We start from the raw sequence: 27,620 nt of genomic DNA, 5'->3' as shown, positions 1-27,620 counted from the left end.
GTCCCTGGGCGAAGCGACCCGCAGGTGGCTCCTGGCGAGGCTGAAGGCACGTGGGCAGGTCCCAGGGCGAGGTGGCAGGTGGGCAGGTCCTGGGGCGGCGCGGCCGCAGGGCACGCCGGGCAGCAGGTGGGCAGGCCCGGGGCGGGGCGGCGGCCCAGCACCCGGAAGGCCGCTGGCGGAGTGAGCGCAACAGGCGGCCGCCACGGCTGGAGCCGGCGCGGCCCGGGCTCGGGATGGACAAGCTGAAGAAGGTGCTGAGCGGGCAGGACGCGGAGGACCGCAGCGGCCTGTCGGAGGTGAGTGCTCCCGCTGCCCCCGCGCCGCCCCGCTGGCCCTGCGGACGCGGGCGGGGAGCCACAGGCCTCCGGGCTTCTTGGGAGGCTGCCCTGCCCCGAGTCCCTCCTGTCCTGCGGGCCCCGCCGGGCCGCGGCCGCAGGTGCGCCCAGCCGCGTCCTTGGGCGCCCGCGCCCCTGCAGCCCTCCTCCCGGCCCTGAGCCGGGAGCGCGGCGGGGCCGGCGGCGAGTCCTCGCGGGGCAGAGGCCGCGGCGGGTGTAGCTGCGGGCGGCGCCACGCCCACCGACCAGTGCGGTGGCCGCGGGGGCGAAGCTGGTGCGCGACGAAGCCGAGAACTCCCGGGACGGGGCCAGCCCCTCCGGCGGCTCGGTCCACAGCCCGCGCCCCTCTCGGTGGACTGCGCCCCTCTCGGTGGACTGCGCCCCTCTCGGTGGACTGCGTCCCTCGGGAGACGCCGGCCTGTTGTTTTCTTCGAAAGGGTTCGACGGAGCCGAGGCCCGCACTAGGCCCGAGTCGGGGCAGGCGCAGGGCGGGGGGTCTCTGTTTTGGTTTCCCGCTGGAAGACCGACGTCCGGCTTTCGGTGTGAAGGCGAGGGCGGCGGTGGGCGCGCTCCCGGGACCAGCCCGACTGCAGCAGCGCTGTTTCCTCCTCCCTGCGGCCGGTGCGTTCCGAGCTTCGTTTGCTGTGGGTACCTGCGCCCTCTCCAGGGAACCTCAGTGTAAAACGCGCTTCCCGAATCTTCACCACGAGTCCCGTGTTGGAGGAATGTGGGTCCATTGTGTTGTTTTTTGGACACTTCACAACAGCTGGCTGGTGCCTTTGTTAACTGGCCAAGGCTCCGGAGTACCTTCGTGTGTCCTTTTTTTTCTTGATTTCTGGCCTCTTAGCTGTATTTCTTGGCCAGGAACCACCAGGCTTCAGGACTCCGGAAGCGCCCCGCCGCCAAGATGCACCAAGGGGACCCTCACAGGGCCCAACAGAGCTGTGCCCTGGTGGTTGACCCTGATGCTCATCTGCAGACGTGCGCCGGGTGGGCTGTGGACAAGCTGTCTGGAGCAGCCGGGGCTGAAGAGGGACCGCTTTCTGTTCTGGACTCTGGGTGCAGTGTGGACAGTGAGGCCCATGGTTCAGGAAATCCTCATGGAGCAGCAGGAGACCTCTGGCGCCCCTGAGGCGCGCATCTGAGGGACACCAGTGCCTGGGTTTGTCTGGCCCAGTGAGAGCCTCTGGGAAGCACAGGCACAAGCTGCGTTTGTCTGTGAAAGATTAGGTGATCTTGTTTTGTTCTAAAACACCCAGTTTCCTCTTTCTGAGTGAGATTCCTGTTTATGTGCATCATGGTGTGGCGCTTCCGGAGTCCTGAAGCCCTGGAAACATTTTTAGCCAACTGAGTTGTTTTTAGAGCTGTTTTGGCTTAGTTTTCACTTATCAGGACAGGGCTTCTTTTAAAATCTGGGCAAAAAATGTGATCAACTCACATTTTCCATGATTTTGAGGCTGGCAATGATGGAGGTTTCTGTGGTGAAATTTCTGTTATGTGTGGTGAGTTGGACTAGGTGGCCTTAAAAATCTTTTCAAATCCAATTATATGACTTGTCAGAAGTCACCAGAGGTGTTTTAGTTTTTTTAACTGTTTAAATGCAAATCATAAAAGAGAGCATGTGTAGCCCTGCTCTGGTCCCCCTTCCTCCAGGGAGCTCTGAAGATTGCGTGGGTGTCTCATCAGGAGCCTCCTGGCCAGTTCTCTAATCGATGCCTTGCCTTCAAACACACACCTTAAGTCCTGGCCTCAGTGGACTTCTTTCTGCGAGTGTAGGTTTTGTGTTTTCTACAGAGGATTCCGGGGCAAGGGAGGAATGAATGGCCCCGACCTTAAAACAGGGGAAAGCCGCTCCCTACTGTTGGCAGGCCCAACTCCCTGAGCGGCTCTTGGCTGTATTTCTTGGCCAGAGCCCCTCTTTTCTCCACAACCTGGAGTCAAAGGGACCTTTGTCCCGACTGCTGGCACTGAGTGAGCAGTTGCCTGCAGCCTCTCCAGGTACCGTGTATGTTGTTCTAACTTCCAGAGAAGCCGGCTAGCACAGCTTCCAGCCGCTGTGGTCAGAGACAGTTGCTTTCACACACGGTGGAAGGGGAGTGAGTCTGCTTTCAGAGTCCACTTGGGAGAAGCAGAGCAGCAAATGTGCAGGGGAAAGAACATGCAGCCACAGGCCATGGAAAACAGTGGTGAAAATCCACCCCCACTCACCCATTTTGGCAAAAAAAGTAACATTTGGATAGAGTCCCCTGGGGGACCTAGAGACCAGGTGTCTCGCTCCATCCTGAAAGGAAGAATCAGAAACAGATTTTCGGCAGAATTACTTTCTCTTGCCAGTGTTTTGAGTTTTACAAGGGCTGGAATCTTACTGACCTCCTGAGTCTCTTCAGTTCTGTCTGAATGTCGAGGCCAGTTCAAATCTAACATTTAACCTTGTGGTTTATCCTCTTGATAAAACAAGGTGGGATCCTTTGGAACATCCCTGTTGATGCCGAGTGGTGCTTGGTGGCGGGGGGGGGGGGGCAAATCCCCCGCTGAGCCTCCTGGCCCTTTCCTTGCTCCTGATCCCCCTGGGAAGGCGAGTTCTGGGGTTCTTGCGCTGGTGGGAGGAGTGTGGAGTGTCATGTATTCTCACCATGGAGGGTGGTGTCGTGGGTGAGTTAGAAGCTGCCTAACTCGATCGTCTGGGCCCAGTAAAGCCTGGTGCCAGAGCCCCAGATACCTCATCTTGGAGCCAGAGGGAGATGAAGACCAGGGGTATCCCCAGCATGGGCACAGGTGGCTCCTCTGTCAGGTCCCAGTGTGGGCTTCCTGCTGTGTGTCCCAGGCCAGCTGTGCCTCTGCAGGTCCTCTGTTGCTGCAAGTTTCTGTGAGTGCTCTGTGTGGTGCGGTCACCAGCCCAGTTTCAGTCATGTGACTACCTGGGAGTGGGAAGAGGACCCTTCTGATGACATCAGCTTATCGTCCTGAGTGGCAATTAAGCCATTTGTAGTAGTACCTGCCAAACCGGGAGCCTCTGCGCTTTCTCTTCAAGCTTCTGGTTTGACAGGTTGAAAGCAGGTTCCTAAGCAGCGGGAATCAAGACCCAGGGCCTGGCCCGTCTAGAGATCCTGCAGCCTCTGCCACCACCTGCCTGCCTACATGAGGGGTAGAAGTGTGGGAGGCACCCTCACCACTTTTTTGGGTGGAGTCCCTGGCCTCACAGGGGAGCACTGTGTGGATACTCTCAGCTCCTGCTGCCCTGCCACGGTCTGGTCTCTGGTGGCAGCTGCCTGTGTCCAGCTGTGAAGGGGCTTGCCCTCTTGCATCAGGAGAAGGGTTGGGAGCTGCTCGAAGGTCCTGACTCAGCTGAGTTTCTCTGGAACCTTGACTTCCCCTGAACTTTGCTCTGGAAGGGGACCAATCCCACCACGGCCCTGAGCATAGCAGCAGGACGAGCAGGGCATTGATGATCTGTCCCCCACCCTGTGACTACAACAATGTCTAGTTGCAGATGAGTCCTGGTGAGAGTGGCGGCCTTTGCACTCCAAGTCCCAGTGCCTGAGGAGCAGCAGCTGCCGCAGCTGAGCTGATGGACCAAGGAGAGGGTGACCCTGCTGCCCAAGTGGTGGGGCCCTGTCTGGTGGATCTCATGCCTTTCCAGCTGTGGTCCTGCTGCTGGATGTGGGAGGCTTTGGCTGCACTTGGCTTTGCTGGCTTTGTTGAGACAGGAATCGCTGTCTCTGGAGATGCTCCTCTGAGGCACAGGACACTCCTGGCAGCTACTGGAGAGGAGACTGGTCTGGAGGGTGTGCAGCCCCGAGGAGAGTCGGACCGAGGCCCTTCTGTAGCTGTGGGCACATGGGATCCTGTCTCCCCTGCCTTCCTAGACACAGATTGATGCCACTTCTGATTATTGTGCTTGCTGGGACTTTGGTAGGTCCTCGTGGCATCTGTGTCACTGTGTTTGAATTCCAGGTTGTGGAGGCCTCCTCGCTAAGCTGGGGCACCAGGGTGAAAGGCTTCATCGCGTGTTTTGCTATCGGGATTCTCTGCTCCCTGCTGGTAAGATTCCCCTGAACCTCCTTTGCTGAGTCCCCCCCCTTCCACTCGCCTCCTTTTCTCTTTTATCCTCTCAAATTTGTGGCTAAGAGAGCAGGGGTGGGGGCATGAAGGGTGCTCAGGCTGTGGTGGGAGGGGCCACTCTGACACCAGTGCTGTGCTTTTACTTCCAGGGGACTCTGCTGCTGTGGGTGCCCAAGAAGGGACTAACCCTCTTCGCGGTCTTTTACACCTTTGGTAACATCGCATCCATTGGGAGGTAACAACTGTTTAATTTAACCTTGATCCATCATGAGATGGGAAAACGGGTGTGGGTGGTGCTCGGGGAGGTGACGGGGTGCTCGGGGAGGTGACGGGGTGCTCCAGGAGTTTTAAGGGCTTGAAGAGGTGGTTGGAGTGCATTGCGTTCACAGCCTGCTGTTCCAGAACACCTGTCTCCATACACCTCCGAAGCACCGTGGGAAAGCAGGAAACGCATCAGTCCTGGGTTGTGCACCAGGGAACTGGCAAGCTGTGCTTGAGTGGTGCCGCAGTCTCTGGCTGGGCACAAATCACGAGTCTCCACACAGCTTGTAGATTCAAACAGCAATTCTTTATTCCCGAACTCACACCGGCTGTCAACAAACACGTTCTGGGGGAATCCACGTTCTCTGCCCAAATCCACTCTGCCCAAATCCACACCACATGGACTTCTGTCTCCCAAAATATACTGTCTGACCCTAAGCACTCAAGAGGAACTCAGCAGCAGGATATGCCCTATTCTAAAGGGGGAACACCCTAATCTCCTATTATGCTAAACTGCCCTATTCTAAAGGGGGAACACCCTAAACACAGATCCTGCCCTGGTCCTTGAGCAAGGTCACCTTTCAGAAGTCCTTCCACTAGACAGCATGGGAGTAAGCTGGCAAGGAATTTGTCATACCTACTTGGCTGATGGCTCCCAGCAGAGTGGCTTCTCCAAGTCCCCTTCCACTGCCTCCTTTTCTGTGGCTAAGAGAGCAGGGGTGGGGAGATGAAGGCTGCTCAGGGCCGTGGTGGGAGAGGTCATTCCCACACTCTGCTCCCACTGCAGACCGTCCCCTGGCCGCAGGTGAAGCGGGTTATCCTGTGGTGCCAGGCCATCCCAGGCCCGGGTGTCAGTGCACGCAGCAGGGTGGCCGGAGGGGGCAGAGCTCACCACACTGAAGGTCCACCATGCTGAAGGTCCACCGCGCCTAGGCTGACTGCGCTTGTGCTGCCTCCCAGCTGGCAGCGTGGGCCTGGCCTCTGCCGGAATGGCCCGCAGGAGCCTGATCCTGGTCATCTTTCCTGCCCTTCCTTTGTGTCTCCGTAAATGGCTTTGGAGTCCCAGGGTCCAAGTTCCTGGCCCCAGGCTCGGTGCTGACCTCTCTTACCTGTCTCCTTCCTCTGTCCCCATGGCTACTTGTCCCTAGTGGTTGACTTCTGTCCCCCCTGGGTTATGAGGCTGCAGTGACAGGTACAGGTTGGTCCTGGCCCAGTGGAGCCCGTGGGTCAGCCACTCAGACGCACCTAGTAGGCTGATGTCAATGCAGGATAAGGAAGGGGACACTTGGGGAGGGACCACTGGTCCCACCTGGTCAGGGTTTGGGGGCCTCTGGGCGCGGGTGGTGTCTGAGCTGGCCTGAGCTCTGGCCATGCCCTGTCACCTGAGCTGCTGCCACATGCCTCTGCTGACGTCTCTGCCTCCTTGATGGCCTGCGGAGCCATTCACCTGCAGTCCCTCGAGTGGCTCCCTGTCCCCTCTACTCAGGGATACAAACTCCTCAGCCTGCGACGTGCCCTGCCCTACCCAGCTGGGCCCACTCCCTCGGTTTCTCTGTCCTCGATGTGCCTTTGTGGGGGCTGTCTCCTCTGCCTGGGTTGCTGCCCGTCCCTGCCTCCCCGGGTTTGGGGGTACTTGTCCACTTGTTACGACCTGGCCCCACGTTCCCTCTTCTGCAAGACCTTTCCCAATTCCCTCTTGCCCAGAATGGACGGCCTCCTTTGGGCTCCGGCTGTGCCGTCTGTGCTTACAGCTGTCCATCACCCCAACTTGTCACTGTCAGCCACTTGTCAAGGGCTGTGCCTGTGGCTCCCTGGTCCCCCGCTGTGCCAGACCCCGCTCTGTGTGCAGTAGGAAAAGGTGGAATGATGCTCTGGGCACCTTCCTGAAGCTTGGTGTATTGATGCTCTGACAGGAGGTCTGGCCTGAGAGGTGTCGTCGTTGCCGCTAAAGCCTTCTCAGATACTGACCGTCCTTAGGCGGCTGTGCTTTGGCGGACAGTGTGGTCTGCACTGAGCGTGGGTACGTGGTATGTTGCTCAGTGCAGAAGAGCGTCCCAGCAGACCTTGACGGGGAGGACCCTTCGTGGCACTGACAGGGGATAGGGAACGAATGGTGATTTCCTGGCTGCTGCCAGGGTTTGTGGCTTTGCCTACCATCTGTGCTGTTTTCTGCGTCTGCTGCTGTGGTGTTTAGGACCCGTCTGGCTGTGGCTTCCTACAGTGTGGTGTTGAGGAGGTGCCCTGTGGGCTTACACCCTGAGCTGGGAGCACAGCCTGCAATTCAGGGTGCAGCTGAAGGGCACTCAGAGAGGCGGACTGACTTTTGGGAGTTCTTGTTTTTATTGAAGGCTCAGTAGCTGATGCCATCTGCTGGTTGGCTTGCGTCCAGGACTAGCTGTCCGGAGCTCCCACTGTGGTGACACCCTGTAGGACTCAGGAAATGTGGCCGAGTGCCGACCCTGGCACTGGGGGTGTTGGGTGGGAGGGTCTGCTTCGTGTGAGGTCACTCCCCCTCCCAAGCTCTCAGGTTCTGGTCACCTGGAAAGCATGCTTGGTGTCCCCAGAATACCTGGGGGTGAATGCCAGCTCCTTTGGTTCCAAGCTGTGTGATCTTAGATAAAGAAATTAACCTTTCTGAGCTTTATTTTTCACATCTCTAAAATAAGTGTAATAATATGAACTCAAGGGTTTTGAGGGAATGAAAGAAAAAGTGTTTATTATCTGGTATTTAGCAGACATTCAACAAGGGACAGATGACATCATCATTGAAATGATTCCCTGGAGGTTATAAAAGAAAATGCTCTAGTTTTGACCAAGGAAGGCCTGTTCTGAGCCTTTTGGCTTGTCTGCTTCAAGGGGAGGTTGTCAAGGGGCATCTAAGAGGGGGCTTGTCTAACCTAGGGGTGTGAGTGTGGCTCTAGGGACAGACCCACACCCACAGCCAGCTCTCTCCTTCACTGGTCAAGTGGCCTTGGATGTGGAAGCCCTGGCCTTCAGTGTCCCCCTGTGCAGGGTGAGTGGGTGATTGTGGGTTGGTGGACTGAGTGGGAGCCATGCCCAGGGGTCTCCACGGAGCTTTCCAGGGCTTTCCAGCGTCATCTGCCCTCCCTGCTCTTGCTGCCCCAGGAGGTCTCAGGAGGTGACTCCGTGTGCCTGCCGTGGTTCTGTTCTGCTCTGAGCGGCTCACGTGTGTCTTTGCCTCCTAGTACCATCTTCCTCATGGGGCCCCTGAAACAGCTGAAGCGCATGTTCGAGCCAACGCGTCTGATCGCAACCATCCTGGTGCTGGTAAGTGCTGCGATTTTGCTGGACTTCTCACGTGGGCATCTTTATTTTGGCTGCATGGAATAGTTTTCTTCTTACACCTAAGGACCCCCTCCACTGCGCCCTGCCCTCCTTCAACTTAACACTACGCAGTCCTGTAACCACACCGCAGGAGGGTGGTCTTCATCTTCTAGTAAGTGCCAGGCCCACCTTCCCAACGTGCATCAGTTGGTGTCTAGATACTGCAGTTCCACAAAGCACCTGTAGAGGGTGCTGCTTGTCACACTGGCCCCACCCTTGGGCTGTCAGAGCCCCACAGGCAGAGCCTTAGGGAGTGGCTGCACAGCACCTACCGCGGGTGATGACGTCTTCTAGGACGGTGTCTGACTTTGGCCTCATGCATACTGTTCCCATCAGGCTTCCTGAAGTGAAGTGGGCTGTCTGTGGCCTGTCGTCCTTGTGCCCTGCTCTGGCAGAGCTGCCTGCAGTTTGTCATTGCTTCCTGTCCCCTCCACCTGGACTCTCTCTTGGATCTAGTTTTCTATGTGGCTGACAAAAATTACCCCAGACCTTCTCTCTGGCCACATTAGGACCTTGATCGACATACTTTTATTTTTAGTTTCATTTGAATGCATTTCACTTATTCAAATAGGTAAGTGCTCTGAGGCCAGGGATGCGTTTGCTGTTTGGTCCCTTCAGGGCACCAGACACATTGCTGGACACAGAACGTGGCTAGGACACCTGGTCATAGATGTGAGGTGAAAGCCATGGCTGGTGGCTCAGGTGCCATTTGCTCTAGGCCAGCCCCAGGTGTAGCTGGCTGGGACAGCCGCTATGGAAAGAGCTCTCTAAGGTACTAGGGAAAGGGTCAGGTGACACGTACACAGGGGGCTGGCTTGCTGATGCGATGGACGTCTCCTGATGACCTTTGTTATCGCGCCCTTTCTACTCCAGGGAGGACTTGGGGAAGAGTTAGGATAGAGTCTTTCTGTGAAGTGCACTCAGGGTGTTCGGGGGAGCAGACGATGGTGCGGGCATGGGCCGGAATGTGACTTTCGTGTGCTGGGGGCGGGTCCCGTGTGCAGATCTTGCTGGTTTCCTGGGTCAGCTGTGCCAGGTGTGCATGCTCAGCAGGTCGAGTGCTTTGAGGTGAGGGTTGTGTGGTGGCCTGCCGCCTGCTGGGGCTGGTCAGGAGCCCGTCTTCACGGGGTTTCTCTGGCCGTGTGTCCTGGTCTTGATCATGGTGTCCCTCTCTCCCTGCAGCTGTGCTTCGCCCTCACCCTGTGTTCTGCCTTTTGGGTAAGTGTGGCCTGGACTTCCCCGAACCCCTTGGCTTTCCCCCCGCCTCGTGCTTTTCTGTGACCTTCTTGTTTTCCTTTCAGTGGCACAACAAGGGACTGGCGCTCATCTTCTGCATCCTGCAGTCCTTGTCCTTGACGTGGTGAGTAACCTTTTAGCAGCGCTCTCCCACGCAGACCCCTGACTGATGCTGCTCCAGGAGGCGAGGCCTCGTGTTGAGGGGGAGGCTGGGAGTGCAGGAGGAGGAATTCTCAGTGAGGCCTGGGCTCCAGAGCGGAAGCCTCCGCCCGCCCACCGCCAGTAGATGGCGGCAGAGGTCCCGAGTGGCCCCAGGCTGTCCGCTGAGCTCAGGGCTGATTGTGATGTACAAATGTTATTAAGCCACTCATGTCCCCTAAGTACAAGGACAATGAAAGTATCTGAGGGCTGGTCACAAGAGGCTCTGAGTCAAATAGAAGAAAAGGAAAGCGGTGAGAGAATGAATGAGTGACACACTTGTGATGGAACGGAATCACGTACACAAGGACAAAGAGGGAATTGTCAGCGGGAGCCGAGGAGCAGCGGCTGACGAAATGGAAAACCAGGTGGCTGTGGGCGGCAGGGTCAGTTTAGGCCCTGGGGCCTGCCACTTTGGGAAGTTCAGTTGAAGACTGGGAGATGGACCAAGGGCCGAGCACAGTAGAAGGGCGACTGGAGGCATGGTTTTAAAACCATGAGAGGCGCTGTGGGTTCACGGCTCCTCCCACCCCACACACCATCAGAGTGAGGGGAGGCGGCCCGGGTGGGCCCTGTAGTCCTGAGATGCTCCTGGGATGCGTTCAGGGATGAAATCCGCATGTCAGGTTCACTGTAGGTATGACTGATCTCTTGGGAGGAAACGTTCACTGTAGTGAATGGCATAGAGAGGACTGTGGGTGTCTTACAGTTCCCCAAGATCAGCGAACCACTCGGTAGAGATGGGCCTGGAGACTGAACCCAGCCCCCTCCCCCTTCTGTGATGTGGGCTTCTGAATAAATATGCCTCCCACTGCCTTTGGAAGCACCGTGTTCATGAGTAATGGTGCTCGTGTGCACGGACAGGGCGAGGCATGCGGCAGAGTGCCGTCTGATTTTAATGTGACACTTTGGCTAGTGGGTGCCGAAGGGCCTGGTGTGGTGGCTCATGTTTACATTTTGGTTTTATTCTGGGTGCAGAAATCGGTAGCCATGTACACACATTCCTTTTGCCTTGGACTTTTGCTTGTGAAGTCACTTTCCAAGGGCAGCAGTCACATGGCTCAGTGAATGACGTGACCCGACACACACACACCTGGTCGTGTAGGGCTGCTCAGCCTTCTGCGCGGCTGCCTTCCCTGCTGTGGCCGGGCTAACTGGCCCTGCCAGGATGACTTGGGACTTGAGCAATCATAGCCTGATGCATGCTCATCCAGGGAGTAGGGGGGCTCTTTACTTTGTTCTTTCCTGTTTCTTTTTAATTACAGGAGCACACCAGACAGTCTATCTCAGTTGGGTCAAAGTTAACATTCTTTTGAGGGTTTATAAAATTTTAGAGGATAGCTGTTGTGGATGTTATCTGAAGTTCTTCTAGAACAGGGCGTCCGTGCCACCTGGGTGTCTGGAATCTGTGTCTTTTAGGTGCTCACTGCTGGCTCATATGATTAAAGTAGCACCCCAGTGAGGCTGAGGTCGGAGGGCTCATCTCCACATGGTCTTCTGCCCGCTTCTGTGGCCCCTAGCTCTGGCTTGGTGTGTGTGCACACGTGCATGTGTGTTCTCTCCCGGGCCACGGGATGGAGCGGTCTGGGGAGGGCATGTTGGTGCTCCTGGCACTCAGGAGCACTGTGCATTCCGTCTGACCTTTGCTCTCTGTTGCAGGTACAGCCTTTCCTTCATACCATTTGCAAGGTAAGACTAATGATGTGTTTGGAAATATAACTTCTGTCATTTGTGAACAATGATATGTTTGTGTAGGGCCTTATAAGATTAATTACAGAAAGTACATGCTATTTTATTTATCTTTATTAAAATTATTTGAGCCAAAATAGGCAAAGGCTTATATCTGTTTCATAGATTAGTAAGTCAGGGCCACCCTCCACCCACCCCAATTATACCCCAATGAGGTGCTCCCAGCCTGCTGGCTACTGGTTGGGTGAGCTTCCCACTGTAATATGAAATGTGTGTGTATACGTTATCACCCTTTTAACCTGTAGCTTTGAGTAGGCTCTTTTGTTTGTTTATTTATTTTATATATATGACACAGTATGCAGTACAATTCATACTACACATATAGAGCACAATTTTTCATATTTCTGGTTGTAAACACAGTGTATTCACACCAATTTGTGTCTTTATACATGTACTTTGGATTATAATGTCCATCACATTCCACCATCATTAATAACCCATGCCCCCTCCCTTCCCCTCCCACGCCTCTGCCTTATCTAGAGTTGGTCTATTCCTCCCTTGGTCCTGCTCCCTACCCCACTATGAGTCAGCCTCTTTATATCAGAGAAAACATTTGGCATTTGTTTTTGGGGATTGGCTAACTTCATTTAGCATTATCTTCTCCAGCTCCAACCATTTACCTGCAAATGCCATGATTTTGTTCTCTTTTATTGCTGAATAATATTCCATTGTGTAGATGTACCACGTTTTCTAGGTTGGTTTTCTGGGGGTGTCTAGGTTGGCTCCACAGTTTAGCTATTGTGAATTGTGCTGCTATAAACATTGATGTGGCTGTGTCCCTGTAGTATGCTGTCCTTTGGGTATAGTTCTGTTTTTTTAAAGGTGAACACTGATTTAAATCCCTGGGCGGGAGGCGGGGGCTGGAATTGCGCTGTTTCCTTGTGGTTCCCACTTATGAGAGAGTTTCCAAGGAGTCGATGAAGGGAGAGCGTGAGCAGAGGCAGGACCAGAGGCCAGGTCTTCTAGCTAGTAGTGCCTCGATAACCAGAGTGGCTGGGCTGGTGGTCCCCAGAGGCCCTTCTGGCCTGGAGGTTCCCCTGAGCCCAAGCACCTTGCACAAGCCCTTTCTATGGGGCCTCTCACGACTGGCCTTTGGGATCTTTGCCTCCAACTGTTCTAATGCAGCCATTGATTTCCATTCTCCTCCGTCATTACCTGCTCACCGAAGGCCACCTTCTTCCTGCTCGTGTCCTGGGTGAGCTGGGAAGGAGGCAGGGCAGCATGGCACCTCCCACGTCCCAGGTCTTTTGCGGACAGTGGTGTGGAGGGGCTGGGGCATGACCATTGGGTGAGGCACTAACAAGCCCATCGAGCTAGAGCAGCTGGGGACTTGGCACATAGAACCCAGGAGCATAATGGTGGTGAGATGCTCCAGGCGACTTTGCAGTTTTGGGGGCCATGGCTTGTCTGATGAGTGTGGACAGGGATGCCCTGGGTGCTAGGTGTGTAGTGGAGATGGCCAGAGCCCACCAGGTCTGAGTGTCCAAGCCGTGTCCACCTGGGGCCTGGAGCAGCTCCCTCGTTGGCAGACCCCAGTGCAGAATGAAGGCTTGGGCGCCTAACTCAGACATGATTAGGGATGTCACGAGGTGACAAGAGGGCACCCATGAGACTGGACTCTCCTGGTTCAGGGCCCAGTTGTGCAGGTCTCACCGTGAAGCCGCCTTGCTCGGTGTCTTTCTCGGGCCTTCCCACTTGGCCTAGATTGGCACCTGTGGGCCTTCTGAGTGAGGGGTAGGCAGCACGAGGGCATTCCGTTGGCAGCGGTGAGTTTCCTGCGCGGAGCAGATGAAGCCCCCCACAAGGTTGGGTGTCACCCGCCTGTACAGCCTCTACCCAGTGCTCCTCAGAAAGTGCTGTTTACCTGGAAGAGAAGGGTTCCCTGACCTTGTAATTGGGAAATATTATAAGCCAGATGGCTTGCCTTGTCCAGCCTTCCAGAGCCCTTGTTTGCCTGTGAGCCGCGTGAGGGGTCCCGTGACCTTCTGGGACTTCAGTGGAATGTGACTTAGGAAGTGCTGCCCTCAGTCACCTCCGTGTTAACACACAGTGCCCCCCTCACCTCTCTGCCTCACATGACGTGGTGCAGGTGGGGATGAGTGTGACACGTGCAGCGGGGTGTGCTGGGTGCAGAGAGCTTGCTGGGCTACTAGTCGTCTGAGTACCGCTCTTCCCTCGTGCTCTCCGCATCGAATCCCACGGAGTGCAGGAGCCTGTGGCAGGGCTTGGTGCCCGTGGGAGACGCCCTGAGTGAGGCTGCTCCTCAGAGGTGTCCCTCGAAGGGTCGCTGCTGCCTGCTTGGAAGGAAGCGACTGACCTGTTTTTGGTGCAGTCTGTGATTGCGGCTGATTAAACCGCTTTGGTCCCGACAGTCTGTACTCTCCACCTGCCTGTCTTGCTCTGATTGCAGTGACAGCTGTCGTTTCCAAATGCCCGTTTCTGTGCAGTGCGCTGACGTCCACAGAAGGGAGCAGGGGGAGTGGGCTCTGAGGGACGAGGAATTGAAACTCCTGCAGGACTAGTCACTTTCCCAGAGAGTCCTTCCAGTGAATGTTGAGCTGCGGTGGGCCACCAGTAGCTCTGCCCAGTCCAGCACGCCTCTCGGAGACTCTGGGCCTAGGAGACGCTCAAGCAGGGGCTCTCGTGGACAGGCGCCTAGGGGTAGTGATGTCCCTTTCATCTTTGTGTTCTTTCCTTCCTAGGGATGCTGTGAAGAAGTGTTTTGCCGTGTGTCTTGCATGATACGCTGCCAGGTCTGCAGAGCTCTGGAAGGCACCAGGCGCGGAAGCTGGTGGACATCTTTGTAAATAGCCCCCAAACCTGTGTCTGTGAGACACGTGCCTTTATCCCACAGTCTCAACACTTGAGGGTTTGCCTTTGGAAGCGGTCATGCTTCCACCCCGAAGCCTGTGGCACGGAGTCAGAGGTGGGTTCTGCACCTCGTGCAGCCGAGTCTTCCTCTCACACCTGTTCCTCTTTGGGTGCTGACCCACTGAATTCCCCTAAATAAAAAAACCTGGCTAAACCTCAGCAGATGAGCCCTGGGGAGGCCTCGGGGGGAGGCAGGGACAGAATGGCGGGGCCAACGAGGCCTTTGCAGACTTGTCCCTCCGCCCGGGGCCTGGTGCTGCTGCCTCCCCCAGCATGGACTGGCTTCTGCCCTGGGAACCCACATGGGTGTTCTGTGCTACCTGGGTCCTGGCGAGCCTGGCCGTGGAGGGGAGTGGGGCCCCTTCTGGCGAGACGCACTGCTGCCTCCCGGACCTGGGCGCTCCTGCTGTTGGGAAGCACCTGGCTGTGGAACGACTTCTCCTGCGTCTGGCGCAGACTCCTCGTCTCCGGGGTCCCCTGTCTCCCAGCTCGCTTCTGTCCTCACGACTTCCTAGCACGAGGTGGAGGGAGAGCAGCAGCAGTAGCAAACACTGCCGCGTCCTGTGGACGGGGGCCGACAGGAGGTGAAAAGCTGGCTGCTTCCTGCTGTATTTTTTCTTGATTATTCCTAGGTGTTCGCTTTTAAGTTGATTTTATTTTCTGTCAGCCCCTGCGGTGGGGCCCGGGCAGAGCGGGTGAGAAGACAGATTCCTGCTGGGAGGGCAGGAGGTCAGCATGCCTGCCCAGCCACCCTCAGGCGGTCCCTGTATTGGCACTCAGCAGTGCAGGGAACACTGGGAGCACTGCAGGTGATCAGGTCTTAGCTCACACCCAACCATGTGCAGTGTGCTTCCATGTTTGTGGGCTTTCTGGTCCTCACAAGGGGTTTGTGAGCAGCAGGGCCTGTCTCCCCTGTGCAGCTGGGAAACTGGACCAGCCTCCACCTCCCCAGGGCAGGGCTGGGCCGGCTGGGCACCCCCCCCCCACCTCCTAGGACCCACCCTGCCTTCTTCTGCCTGGCCCCTGCCTGCCTGGCTCCAGTGTCTTATGCCACCTGTGCCGTCTCCTGCCTGCCACACCCCGTCCTTTGTGACCGTCTCCTCCTGGGTCTCTAGGGCGTTTGCTGGTCCCTGGTGTACCCTCTCAGCTGCTCTGTGCCACCTGACCATCAGCAGGGCCTGTCTTGATCAGCCGGGTCCCTGGCACTCCAGGACCTCCAGGCCCACCCTCAGATGAAGGCTCTCTGGGTTTTCCTCTTGGCTGTCACCTGGGCTGTGCTCCAGCACCTCCACACCAAAGGCAGTGGCCTCTGGCTGTCTGTTTGCTTGGGGCCGTGAGCTCAGGCTGCCTGGGTTCTGCCTGTGGCTGGAGAGGTCAGGGCAGGGCTGATGGCAGAGGCAGGCCATCTTGCAGGCCCTTCCCAGGCTGCCGAAGGAACTGCTGTCCTCCACCTGCCCTGAGCCAGGAGGGGAGACGCGTGCTACCCTCTGGCTTTTGTGGGGTGTATCCATGTCCCAGTTCTTCTGGGAGGCAGTTCAGACCCCAGAAGGACGTGGGAGGCCGGGGTCCTTCTCTTATAGATGATGTGGGATATGGGGTTGGCCTCAGTGGGCTGGAGTGAGATGCCCTTTCTGAGACGCCTCTCCAGGCCTCACCAGACTGTCCAGACAGCACAGTGGCAGTGAATGCAGCTTGGAAGTCACAGGGGTCTGGGCGTGAGCTGGGCTAGTCACAGACGAGTGTGCTGTCGACCGGGTTGTGTATGGTGTCCTTCTCCGTCTCTCTGTGAACACAGGGCGAGGGCGATTCTTCCTGCTGGCGCATTGCAGGATGCTGGAGGGGGGTGCGGCAGGGCCCAGCTGGGCCGAGCCCCCTCTGTGAAGGGCAGGTGTCACTGTTGAATCTGAGGAATGAATACTGGTGACCCTGGTAGTGGCAGGGTGAGCATGTGGCCATGAGCGTATCTGACTGACACTTGGTACTGTGTGTCCTGTCACTGAGGTGCACAGTGGCTGTTGCTGCTGTTCCCATGATGACAGAGAAGCAGCAGCTCCGGGGAGAGTCCCACCTCCCACCGGCAAGGGCACCAGGGCAAGTCCTGGGCGGAGGCCTTGCAGGAGCCAGGCTTCTCCCTGACGGCCGTGGCCTGTGGCTGGTTTGCCCAGACAGCCCCATGAGAGAGCTGAGCAGCTTTTGGATATGCTGCCTCCTGGACCTGCAGACTCACCCCCCACTTTTCCTGCAGTGCCTCCTTGTCTGTTTGCTTTTGTTTGGAGGAAGAAACCCACTTCCCCTCTGCTGCCATCTGCACCAAGCCCCACGTGGGTTGAAACGACCCAGCGGACGAGGTGGAGGTTCACAGCTGGGTTCTAGTCCTGAGGCTCGTCATGGACTTACTGGCTCCCTGCTCTGGTCCTCGCCCTGTTCGCTGCTGGGCAGAGGAGGCATCGCTGCATTTGAGGAGTGGGGGGCCATCCAGGGGGTTCTCCTGTGGTGGCCGTGCTTGCTTATTCAGGCTGTGCTCCCCACTTGTGAGAAGTCCTGGCAGAGGCTCCCTGTGAGCTCCCTCCCACAGGCTCTGTGAGCGCTGCACTGGGAGGGGCTCTGCCCTGCCGACCGAGTCCCCTAGGCCCTGTCTCCTGCTCCAGGCTCTGAGGCTGCCTGTTCCGTACCAGGCAAGGGAGGCCCCAAGTCCCTGCTCCCGCCTCTGTCTCGCAGACGCGGCGTGTTCCCTGGGTGATCTCTCAGTGCTGAAGTTCGACCCAGCACACTCGTACCGTGACTCGTGGCTCATCTGCCCGTGTGCCAATCACTGTATGCCAACGGAGCCGGAAACAATGGAATTACCTTTTGATTCTTCCACAGACAGAAAAATTAGCAAGTGGGCCTCACCTGGAGAAAGGTATGGGGTTGGCCAGTGTGGCGTCCGCTTCTGATGGCCCTGTGAACAGGGCAGGAGCCACAGTGTCCGTGAAGAGCTAGAGCAAGGCCCTGAGGCCGTGGGCTCCCTTTCCCGTGGGACAGCCTGCGCCAGGCCTCCCTCATCTCTCAGATGACATCTGACCAGAGTCACCTGTGGGATTATAACAGACACTTGATTTACAACATAATCTAAAACCTCATTTGAGCACATAAAATATTCAACTGTTCAAAGGTACATGAAACTATGTACTAGAGCTTTTGGCATAGTTTTAAAAATTTACACATCTAAGATATTTATTTTTTGTGATTTTTGACACATGCAAGAGTTTACAGATAGTATTTTTAAAAAAGCAAATTGTCCCTCAACTCAAATACAGATCTGTTTGTTTAACCCCTGAAACCTGCTGCCCACCCCCCAACACCAAACAACCTAGAGGTCTAGAGTTTTGCTTGAGAGGTTGGTTAGGAGGCGATCCATCAAGGTACTTTCCAACTCAGAGTTCTGTGCAGTCCTGGAATCCAGTGTTTTTGGTCTGGTGAAGAGGAAAGTGCAGGGGATTCATGTGACCTGGGTCCACTCAGGACGTTCAGTTGCACTTGGGTATTTCTTGACGCGGGGATGATGCTCCGCAGCCCTCCCAGCCTGACCTGGAGCGAGACCCTGGTTAGTCGGGTTCTGTGGCAGTCAGGTGAGGGGCCGGCAGCCTTTCCAGCAGGAGCTGGGAGTGACCCCAGGCTTCAAAGCTGCTTTCTATAGACAAGCCTTTGGGCAACCAGGGAAGCAGCCGGTGCACAGCAAGCTGTGCTGGGGAATGGGGTCTGTGCACACAGCGCGACAGTGAGGATGTGTGTGTTCCCAACCCGATAGCACTGTGTTTGATAAGCAGCCACAGAGCCAAAACAGCAGCAGCAAAAGCACAAATGGTCCCCAATGTCAACAGGCCGGGTGTCCGGGCAGAGCATCTCTGTGAGCTCTTTAGAGGGCAAATGGAGGCTGGCACTGGGCCAGTTTGCTCTGCCTGTCGAGGGTCCTACTACAACAGGAAATGAGTTTACGTTGGACTTTGTGATCTTTCTGCTATGAAAAGTACTCATTTTGCCTTTTTCTATGTATTTGCCTGACTGACTTAGCAACCTTGAATAAGGAAAGGAAAAAGAAAAAAACCCTCTGAACTCTGATCTTCTGTTGTTTGTGTGAATTCTGGATGTGAAGTTGGGACTGAGGGTGTTCAGACGCCTATGGTGAGGGCTCGGGTGTGGCGCAGTGGTAGAGCACTTGCCTACGCCAGACGCTGGTTCAACTCCCAGCACCACCAAAAAAAAACCCCCAAAAAACCTTTGGTGAATTTGTAAGCCTCAGAACACTGCTGCATGCCTGTTCTAACACGATGAGCTTTTAGAAAACTTTGTTACAACATGAATCAGTTTTTTATAATTGTATAGCTACAACTAATTTCGGATGCTACTTATTGATAACTGAATTTACTAATTTTGAATGCTACTATTGATAACTGAATTTTTGTATCCAAAAACATATTCTTGGGAATCTATTTCATATAATACTGTTTTATTTTGACTAACCTATTTCAGAGAGAGAGTGTCGCTGGTAACTAAGCTCTTTCCTCTTCCTCCTGTCACAATTATCATTCTCCAATAAATGGTAGTGTGATGATTTTAAGAAACTGAGTGTTGTCTCTTATTTGTGTCTGGTTTTCCAGGAATCCCTAGACCCAATGAAGATTGTACAACTATCAGAAAAGACCACACCTTTAACCTGAATTCTTTTTTTAAGAAAACATTTATTATATTTTTAGGTGTAGATGGCCACAACACAATGCCTTTATTTTTATGTGGTGCTGAGGACCGAACGAATCCCGCTCCTGCCCGTGCTAGGCGAGCGCTCTGCTGCTGAGCCACAACCCCAGCCCTTTAACCTGAATTCTGAGTGTGTAGTACACATTGTAGGCACTTAAAAGGCCCCCTCTCCCCAAAATGATGTGTAGTCCTCTTTTTCAAGTGATTTGGGGTTTAACTTGGGTCTAAGGACAGTTTTGAAGGTTTTCAAAGGGTAAGAAAATTTAAGTGTTTATTTTGGAATATTCCTGCATATGTAACTGGTTTACTTATTCTATATAAAGTAGTTTATCAAATTAATCAGCAGAAAGATGTATGGAACATCCCACCCCGGCACCCCACCAAGTGTGGAGTTGTATTTATGGTCAGAGAAGAGGAAGTGATAACACAAAACCAAGCTTGGTCACACACAGTTGGCCTTTGCCTGACGTGGATATGTTCTAATCAGTCGGCAGCCTGTGATTAGTGAGACTCAGTTGCTTCGTTATTTTAATTCAGTTCAGTATTTTAATTTTCCTGTGATATCGTTGTTGACCCATTGATTACTTAGAAGTATATTTAATTTCTAAACATTTCAAGGACTTTCTTTCCAAATATCTATATTTTAGGTTTCCAGGAATCACTAAATCAAATGAAGACTGTGCAATTACCAGGAAAGTGAATTTATTTCACTGTCGTCAGAGACCATATGTGTGATAGTTAATCTTGATTGGCAGCTTGGAATGAGATGCCCAGGAATCCAGTAAAGCACACTTCTGGGTGTGTCTGAGAGGGCTTACGGAGATGACTGACATGTGGGCCAGCCAACTGGGAGGGCCACCCGCACTGTCCGACAGACTGGGCCTGTGGAGCAGGGTGGAGGAGCCCCAGCTTGGCGAGCTTGGTTCTTCTCAGGTGGGTGGGCTGCTGCCATGCCGTGACGTCAGCCTCCGCTTCAGCCCTCATCCTGGACTCTGGGTGGCTCTCCAGGACCACCAGCTGGGGCTGCAGCACTGGAACCTCTTGCTCTGAGGCTTCCTCTTTCTTGGTTGGAGCAGCTACTGGTTTCCCTGGCTCCAGGTGCAGACAACCACTGTGGGACTGCCCAGCCTCTGCTTGTGTGAGCCAATGCAATAAACAGGACGTGTAACATAGATGCAGTGTAGAGACAAACCTATTCTAATGGCCGTAGTCATTTAAAGATGGGACTAATATACTGACTCCATCCTTTTATATTCACTGGGCCTTGTTTATGGCCAGCGCCTTGGTCTGTCCTGATGAACGCCCCTGTGAACTTTGAAAGACTCTGCACTCCACCGTTGGGTGGAGTGCTTGGTGGGTACCAGCTCGGTCAAGCAGGTTGATGGAGATACTCGTGCTTGACTCACTGCCGACAGTCCTTGAGCAAATGTCGATTGTGTGTTCTCACTGTTCCTCTTCCATCTGTTCAGTTTTATCCTCATGCAGCATAGCCTTACCACCTGTCAGTAGCACTGCTCTGAAGACCAAGCCTCAACAACACGAATCCTCCTGTCTCAGCCTCCTGAGGCACTGTAATCCCGGGCCAGCCTGAGCAACTTAGCAAGGTCCTGTCTCAGTACAAAGGGCTGGGGATGTGGCTCAGTGGTAAAGCCCTCCTGGGTTCAATCCCCTGCCCCCACCAAATGATCCAAACTAGCAGTAGTCAAACATTTTTAAAATGGGGTCAGACTTGCACTTCCAACCTGCCTGTCCCTTTGTATCTAGAGTGGCTCTCTTGTAGACAGCACATAGTTAGCCCTGCTTTAAAAAACTCCCATTAAGTTGTTGCTAGGCTATTTGTCTCCTAGGTCTTACCCTGCCGCAGTCTGGCTGGGCACAAAATAACCAAGCCACCACAAAAGCCTTGTAGATTCAAACAGCAACTCTTTATTCCCGAACTCTCACCGGCACTCTACACACATGTTCTGGGGAAAATACCACACCCTCCACCAGGCTCTGCATACCAAATACCCTCTGAATCCGGCGAGAACTCAATGGGAACTCAAGGAGCGGGCGCCTGAGGCAGCAGGATACGCCCTATTCCCAGTAGGATCCACCCTAAACCTGGAGCCACCCTAATCCAGCAGGATCCACCCTAAACCTGGAGCCGCCCTAATCCCTGAGCAGGGTCACCTTTCAACCAAAACTCTCAAACATTCATGCAATGTCACTGCAAATGACCTGGGTCCAAGGCAAGCCCATTTCCACAATGGAGAGTCCTTCCTCTAAGCAACAGTGGGTAGGCTGACAAGGAAATTGCCATGCGTCATTCCTACTTGGCTATGGCTCTCAGCATCTCCCCCCTTCTGATTAATTAAACAACAAACAATGTGGCTTAGGGACCGTGCCTGTTAGGTTTTCCAATTCAACATATGGTCCTTACCCATCATCAGATGATCTGACCTCTAGGCATCAGCCTCCTGTCTTAGGTTGGTACCACTGCAATTGGATCATACCCGTCACTGACTACCGGTCCAGCATACAGCCATACTTGTGGATAGGCCTATGCACCAGTGGGGGGGTGAGGTTCTTTGCCTCACCTCTGTTGGTCTCCAAATTTTAGACCATCACTAGCAGAAGGGAGGAGGATACAGAAATGCAAGGACACCAAGCCAATTGACGGCTCTTTTGGAAAAATTGTACCACCAGTGACACCATCAGCAAAGATATGCCAGCACTACCACAATTCACTGCACCAACAGATAGTTCACAATGCATACAAGTGATACATAGTCCAGGCAAGTTCTGCAAGCAGTTCAAAGTGGAGGAATCTATCAATATGTCCATTTCCTCCCAAAGTAAATTGACTCCTTGATTGAGCATTACTTGTTATTATTCATTGATGCATCAGTTTATACAGTTTACTGTGATAGCTATCATAGAAGCTGTAGTTTGGTTTTATCTTTGTCTTCACCGGCACTGGGATGAAGATAGGAATTCTGGCAATGATGCTAAAAAGAAATTATGTAACATTCCAACAGGTACTAAGAAAACATTTTTTTGAACAATTTACATTATCCTGAACAGAATTATTAAATATAATGAAAAGGAAAGGTGCAAGTAAACAAACAGATCTGTTAACCTCCTTTAAAAACAATCCTTAACAGCTGTTTACCTAATTTAAATTAAACCATTTAAATCATGTGAATAAAAAAAAAATTCGGATCCATTATTTCATGAGCGCTCCTCATATATGATATATGGACATACGCACACACAGACATACAACACAAAACACAAGAGTGCACACAAACTTACAACACATAAGATAATAGTAAAGGCCTTGTAGCTTTACACAGTGAAATCTCCATTGCAATGTTTAAAAACTCCACAGTCAAAAAATAAAACTGATCAGAAAAACATTAATCTAAGTTTGTATGAGCTCAAAAAATAAAATAGAACTTTATGATGTGGAAAAATGCAATAATAAAATAGATATTGAAAAAAGCATCCTGGTTAATCACTGTCACAGATGTAAGAATAGCCAAGCTGGAGCTCTGGATATCAGCTGTTATGGATTTGAGTCAAATCATCTTCTTTTTGGTCTGTAGAAATCGCTTTGGTTAGTCTCTCTGGAATCCAAATTGGCTGCTGTTCTCCCTGTGGAAACATGCAAACAGAACCCTGACTCCAGACAATCACTGGGTCAGGACCTTTCCATTGTCCTGTTAGAATATCTTTCCAAAGTACATTATGTACATTTCTTGGATACATATGCCTTTCCGCAGCACTGAGTCCTGATGAATCCAAATTTAAAAAGTTTAGAGTAAAAAGGGTTATTTTAAGTTTATCTTTGGGGGATATATACCCCTTCCCAATTCCTTCTTTTTGCTTTAATAAGTATATTTTAATAGTTTGATGAGCTCTTTCAACTATGCTTTGTCCCTGTGGATTGTATGGGATTCCTGTTAAGTAAAACATTAACTGATTTTTCTTCAGGGATGATGTTCCAAAATATCCTATATGCATCCTTTGGAAATTTAAAGATCCTTTTAAATTCAAGTCTTCCAAAAGCATTTTGCCTTAGTTTTTAGAATTACTTTAGTCCTTTGAATTTTTTGATGTGGTTTTAAACCAATTTCCTTCTAGTTTAATGTTTTCTATGGCTCTTGTCTATAAATTTTAACACCCTCATCTGAGACTTCTAATTTCTGCACCACCAGAAATTAGGTTGATGGACTTTTTGAAAAAATTACTAATAATCTCCTTGTTCTTCTATTTTATCCAATATTTGACTTTAAACTTCTCTCTTCTACCTTTTTCTATCTTGAATGTCTGTATCTAATAGTTGTCTTAGCTTTTTGCATTTTCTATCTGAAATACCTTTACTTGACATTTTCAACCATTTTCTATCTTATTTCTATCTTCTAGTTTTTTCCCCCTAAGGTTTGTACATTGACCCTTAGTTCCTTTTTTCCTCGTTGTTTTCTTTTGTTTCCTATTTTGTGGGTTTAAAATTCTTGTCTTCCTACATCTTCTCTATCTTCCTACATCTTTTCTATCTTTTTTTCACCTTCCTGTACTTCTGTCTTCAAAGTTTTTCACTTCAAATTTCTAATATTCTTTCTCCAAATTGCTTTTATCCTATTATCTTCCCATTTTCATGGTTTTTTTAAAGTAATGCTTTTAAGATTAACTAGGCTTCGAATGATGCAATCTTTCCTCCGTCATGAAGGCATCTTAACCACCTTCAATTTAACCTTTTAAAGCCTTTTGCAACTTACTTAGACATTTTACAACTTTTTACTTTATCACACAAAGATTATCTCATCTAAAAACATTTCTTTTTTCACTTTATCACACAAAGATTATCTCATCTAAAAACATTTCTTTTTTCTTCAGCTTTCATATTAAAACATATTTCCACATCTTGAATCTTTTTATATCTCTTTTTTAGCTGTTAACCCTTTTTATAAATTCACATTCTGAAACAACCCTCATAAAATTTCTGAATTTAAACAAATTACTCCACTTTAATAAGATGAAATAATTTCATGTTTTTTTATGGTACTATAACACTATAATTGAAACCCAACTGAAACTTCTTATATTCTTTGTATATAAATTACACCTGATAGAATCTTAACAGTAACCTTGTTTCAGCAAAGACACAGACACAAAGCAATATTAAACATTTTTCCATTCACCAATTTATGAAAACACACATAATGTTTAAATATATTACCTTATGGAACTTAATCAGTAAAGAATACTTGATTTTATATTTAGTGGTTGATGTTTCAACACTTTAGCTTTGTAAATTAATCAGATGTCTGTAAAAACCAAGATCTTAGACAAGTGTAGTAAGCAGAACTAGCCATCTCTTTTTTGTTGAAGAAAAATCTTTTTACAGGATACCATGATGGTCCCATTGATATACTTAATAACTCGTCTTTAAAAAGCCATGGGCTACATTTTTGTATTGTATCAACATATGTTCTAACTGTTCTTGGTCTTACTGGGGTGCCTCCTTCCTCTAACAATTTCTCTTCCTCGGGGGCGAACAACTTTAAACCTTGGGTCAACCATTTTCCCCAGTTTGCCTGTGAAAGTTCTAGGGACAGGCAACTTGAAATAAAAACAAAATAAATCAAAACAAGAACACATTGTTTTTTGAAATGGTCACCCATTCTTTCACTCTTCCTCAGGGACGAGCAATTTCACTTACCTCCAAGCTTCAGGCGTTCCCCGCACGGGTCACCAAATGCCGCAGTCTGGCTGGGCACAAAATAACCGAGCCACCACAAAAGCCTTGTAGATTCAAACAGCAACTCTTTATTCCCGAACTCTCACCGGCACTCTACACGCATGTTCTTGGGAAAATAGCACATCCTCCACCGGGCTCTGCGTACCAAATACCCTCTGAATCCCGCGAGAACTCAAGGAGTGGGCGCCTGAGACAGCAGGATACACCCTATTCCCAGCAGGATCCACCCTAAACCTGGAGCCACCCTAATCCAGCAGGATCCACCCTAAACCTGGAGCCGCCCTAATCCCTGAGCAGGGTCGCCTTACAAACCCAAACTCTCAAACATTCATGCAATGTCACTGCAAATGACCTGGGTCCAAGGCAAGCCCATTTCCACAATGGAGAGTCCTCCCTCTAAGCAACATTGGGTAGGCTGACAAGGAAATTGCCATGCGTCATTCCTACTTGGTTATGGCTCTCAGCATTACTCCATTTGTTCCTTTCCCCTCTTTTCCTGCCTTTTTTTGGATTAATAGAGATTTTCTTTTCTTCTAGGTTTTCCTTATTAGCTTATTACACCTCTGCTTTACTAGTGCTGGCTCTCAGGTCTGTCTCCAATACGCATCTGTAACATACCTCCGTCTACCTTGAGTAATGCAGCATGGCCTAAGAGCCTCCCGCTTGGTGTCCCAAGAGACCACCACACACTTGGCTTGTACGTGTTGTGAATTCCACAATACATTGTTATTTTGGCTTCACACACTTATCTTTTGGAAAGATTAAGAAATAAGAAAAAAGTATGATATTTTCCCAAATATTTACCATTTTCTGTGGTTGCCTTGAATAGATCCAAAGACACCACTTTATTCTGCCCACAGATAACCACCTTTAATAATTTTTGAATTTAGTTCTGATAGTGTTGGATTATCTCTGCTTTTGTTTGTCTGAAAAAACTACTTGCCTTTACTTTGAAAGATTTTTTGGTTGGACTTAAAATTTTAGGTGATAGTTTTAAAATTTTTTTCTAAAGAAAATGCTTTAATTTTTGAATTTAACTTTATTTTTTTCAAAGCAATTTTAGGTTTTTAGTGAAAATCAGCAGAAGATGGAGATTTCCCATACATCCTCTGCACCCTTACAGGCATGACGCCACCAGTTGCCACCATCCCCGCCCCAGTGTCGTACCTACGCTGAAGAGCCTGCTCCAACCCAGCACTGACCCTCAGTCTGGGGTCTACATCAGAACGACTCTTGGTGTTTTGCATTCTGTGGACAGAGTCACAGTGACATGCGCCTGCCCTCACAGTGGCACGCAGGTTGTTTTGCTCCCTCGCCCCTGTGCTCTGCCTTGTCGCCCCTCCCTGGCACCACTGATCTTTTACTGCCTCCAGGGTTCTGCGTTTCCAGAATGTCCTTGGTTCGATGTCTCAGCGCACAGCCTTCTCAGACTGGTGCCTTCCTTGTGGCGCCCTCTCCCCAGGGTTCCAGACCTACTGAAGTCCTGAGGAACTTCCACTGTGTGCATGTACCACAGGGCTCACATGTCTGCTAGAGGACACTCTGTTACTTCCAGGTGGCCGCAGTTATGAGCAAAGGTACTATAGACACCTGTGAAGAGTCTTTGCGTCGATGTGAGTTTTCAGCTCCCTTGAGCAGATACCACAGGATGCGCTGTGGATTTCACTGTGAGAGTTTGTTTGGTTTTGTAGGAATCTGCCCAGCTTTCTTCCAAGGTGGCTGAGCCATCCTGCACCCCCACCAGTAATGACTGGGAGCCAGTGTTGCTCCATATCCTTGCTGGCCTTTGGTGGGATCAGAGTTCTGGATTTTGGCCACCTGAACAGGTGTTAAAGTGCCATCTCATTTTAGGCTGCACTTCCCTGACAACATGATGTGTAACATCTCTTCCTCTGCTTATTTGCCATCTGCATCTCTTCTTTGGTGAGTGTCAAAGGCATTACAAGAAAACCATAGACCAATATGTCTGGTGAACATGAATGCAAAATCCTCTACAAAATATCAGTATATTGAATTTAAAGAAAAAAGAATTATACACCATGACTAAGTGGGATTTATTGCAGGTGCACAAGGCCGGTTCAACATTTGGAAATCAATAAATATAATCCATCACACATTAGTAGGCTAAAGAAAAACGTCACATGACCATGATGGTGTAGATAGGTGCAGGAAAAGCATTTGACAAAATCCAACACTCATGACAAAACTCTGAGTAAACTAGGAACACAGGGAAACTTGTTAAACTCAGTAAAGATAATAATAAAAAAAAGCTAACATCATACTTAATAGTGAGAATTATTTTTGGGTAGAAAATGAAACCAGCTAAGGAGCTATTGCTATGGGAAGGATGGAAATCACACAACGAAGAAAACCCCAGGCTGGTGCACCAAATCCTTGTCCAAGAACGGAACCAGCCCTTCAAGATTAAAGGAGGCCCTCATCATTATTCAAAATACATGTGTGAATATGTGAATTTGGTGTCAACATACCTATATATAATCAGAGAGATGATAAATTATGGTATAATAGTGTATTAAGAATTGTAATGCAAAAATGAATAAATAAATAGATTAAAGAAGCCATTTTATTATTTACTTTTTATTAAAAAAATTCTTTTTGATACAGGAGACTGAACCCAGGGATGCTTAACCACTGAGCCACACTCTCAGCCTATTTTATTTTGAGACAGGGCCTTGCTAAGTTGCCGGGGCTGGCCTTGAACTTGTGATCCTCTGCTTCAGCCTCCTGGGATCAAGGGGTGCTGGGCTAAGGAGGCCGTTTAGACTCTGTTTAGCAGGAAGTAGAGGTGACATTTGTGACTCTGAGAGGTAACAGATGTGTAAGTCACCACCATCACTGGCTGGGGGTGCTGAGGCCGACTGCTGACCGGCTGACCCGTGTCTGTCCCAGGACCCCTCTGGTGCTTCACCGTGGCCAGTGAGGGTCATCACACAAGGCAGTGTTCCACACTTCCGCCGACACGGCTGTGTGTCTTGGTCGGGTGGCCTCTGCCTCCGTCTCCTTCCTGTGCCTGGGTGGCCCCTCCTGTCGTGCTGTGTTGCCCTGTGGTCTCTGCGCCG

The 27,620-nt window shown here is 51.3% G+C and overlaps 1 protein-coding gene across 2 annotated transcripts; it reads left to right on the top strand.

The window, feature by feature from the left end:
- The first annotated feature begins 2 nt into the window (after positions 1-2).
- Sft2d2 (SFT2 domain containing 2) lies at positions 3-27,114 on the top strand. 2 transcript variants are annotated; one of them, XR_013092936.2, is made up of 9 exons: positions 3-296; positions 4,290-4,376; positions 4,547-4,632; positions 7,865-7,946; positions 9,186-9,221; positions 9,305-9,363; positions 11,097-11,126; positions 13,889-14,112; positions 25,664-27,114. XR_013092936.2 is itself a non-coding variant. In XM_076872980.2 (8 exons), exons 1-8 carry the CDS (start codon positions 234-236, stop codon positions 13,926-13,928), a joined length of 483 nt encoding a protein of 160 aa, XP_076729095.1. In that variant the 5' UTR covers positions 3-233; the 3' UTR covers positions 13,929-14,216. The 2 variants fall into 2 exon arrangements, 1 of the variants encoding a protein (XP_076729095.1); XM_076872980.2 differs by lacking the exon at positions 25,664-27,114 and having other exon boundaries at positions 13,889-14,216.
- Positions 27,115-27,620: the final 506 nt, after the last annotated feature.

The sequence above is a fragment of the Callospermophilus lateralis genome, chromosome 13 (genome assembly GCF_048772815.1).
Source record: "Callospermophilus lateralis isolate mCalLat2 chromosome 13, mCalLat2.hap1, whole genome shotgun sequence".
Taxonomy (NCBI): Eukaryota; Metazoa; Chordata; class Mammalia; order Rodentia; family Sciuridae; genus Callospermophilus; species Callospermophilus lateralis.
Note: the sequence above shows the minus strand (reverse complement) of the source record. Positions and strands in the feature narration are given on the sequence as shown.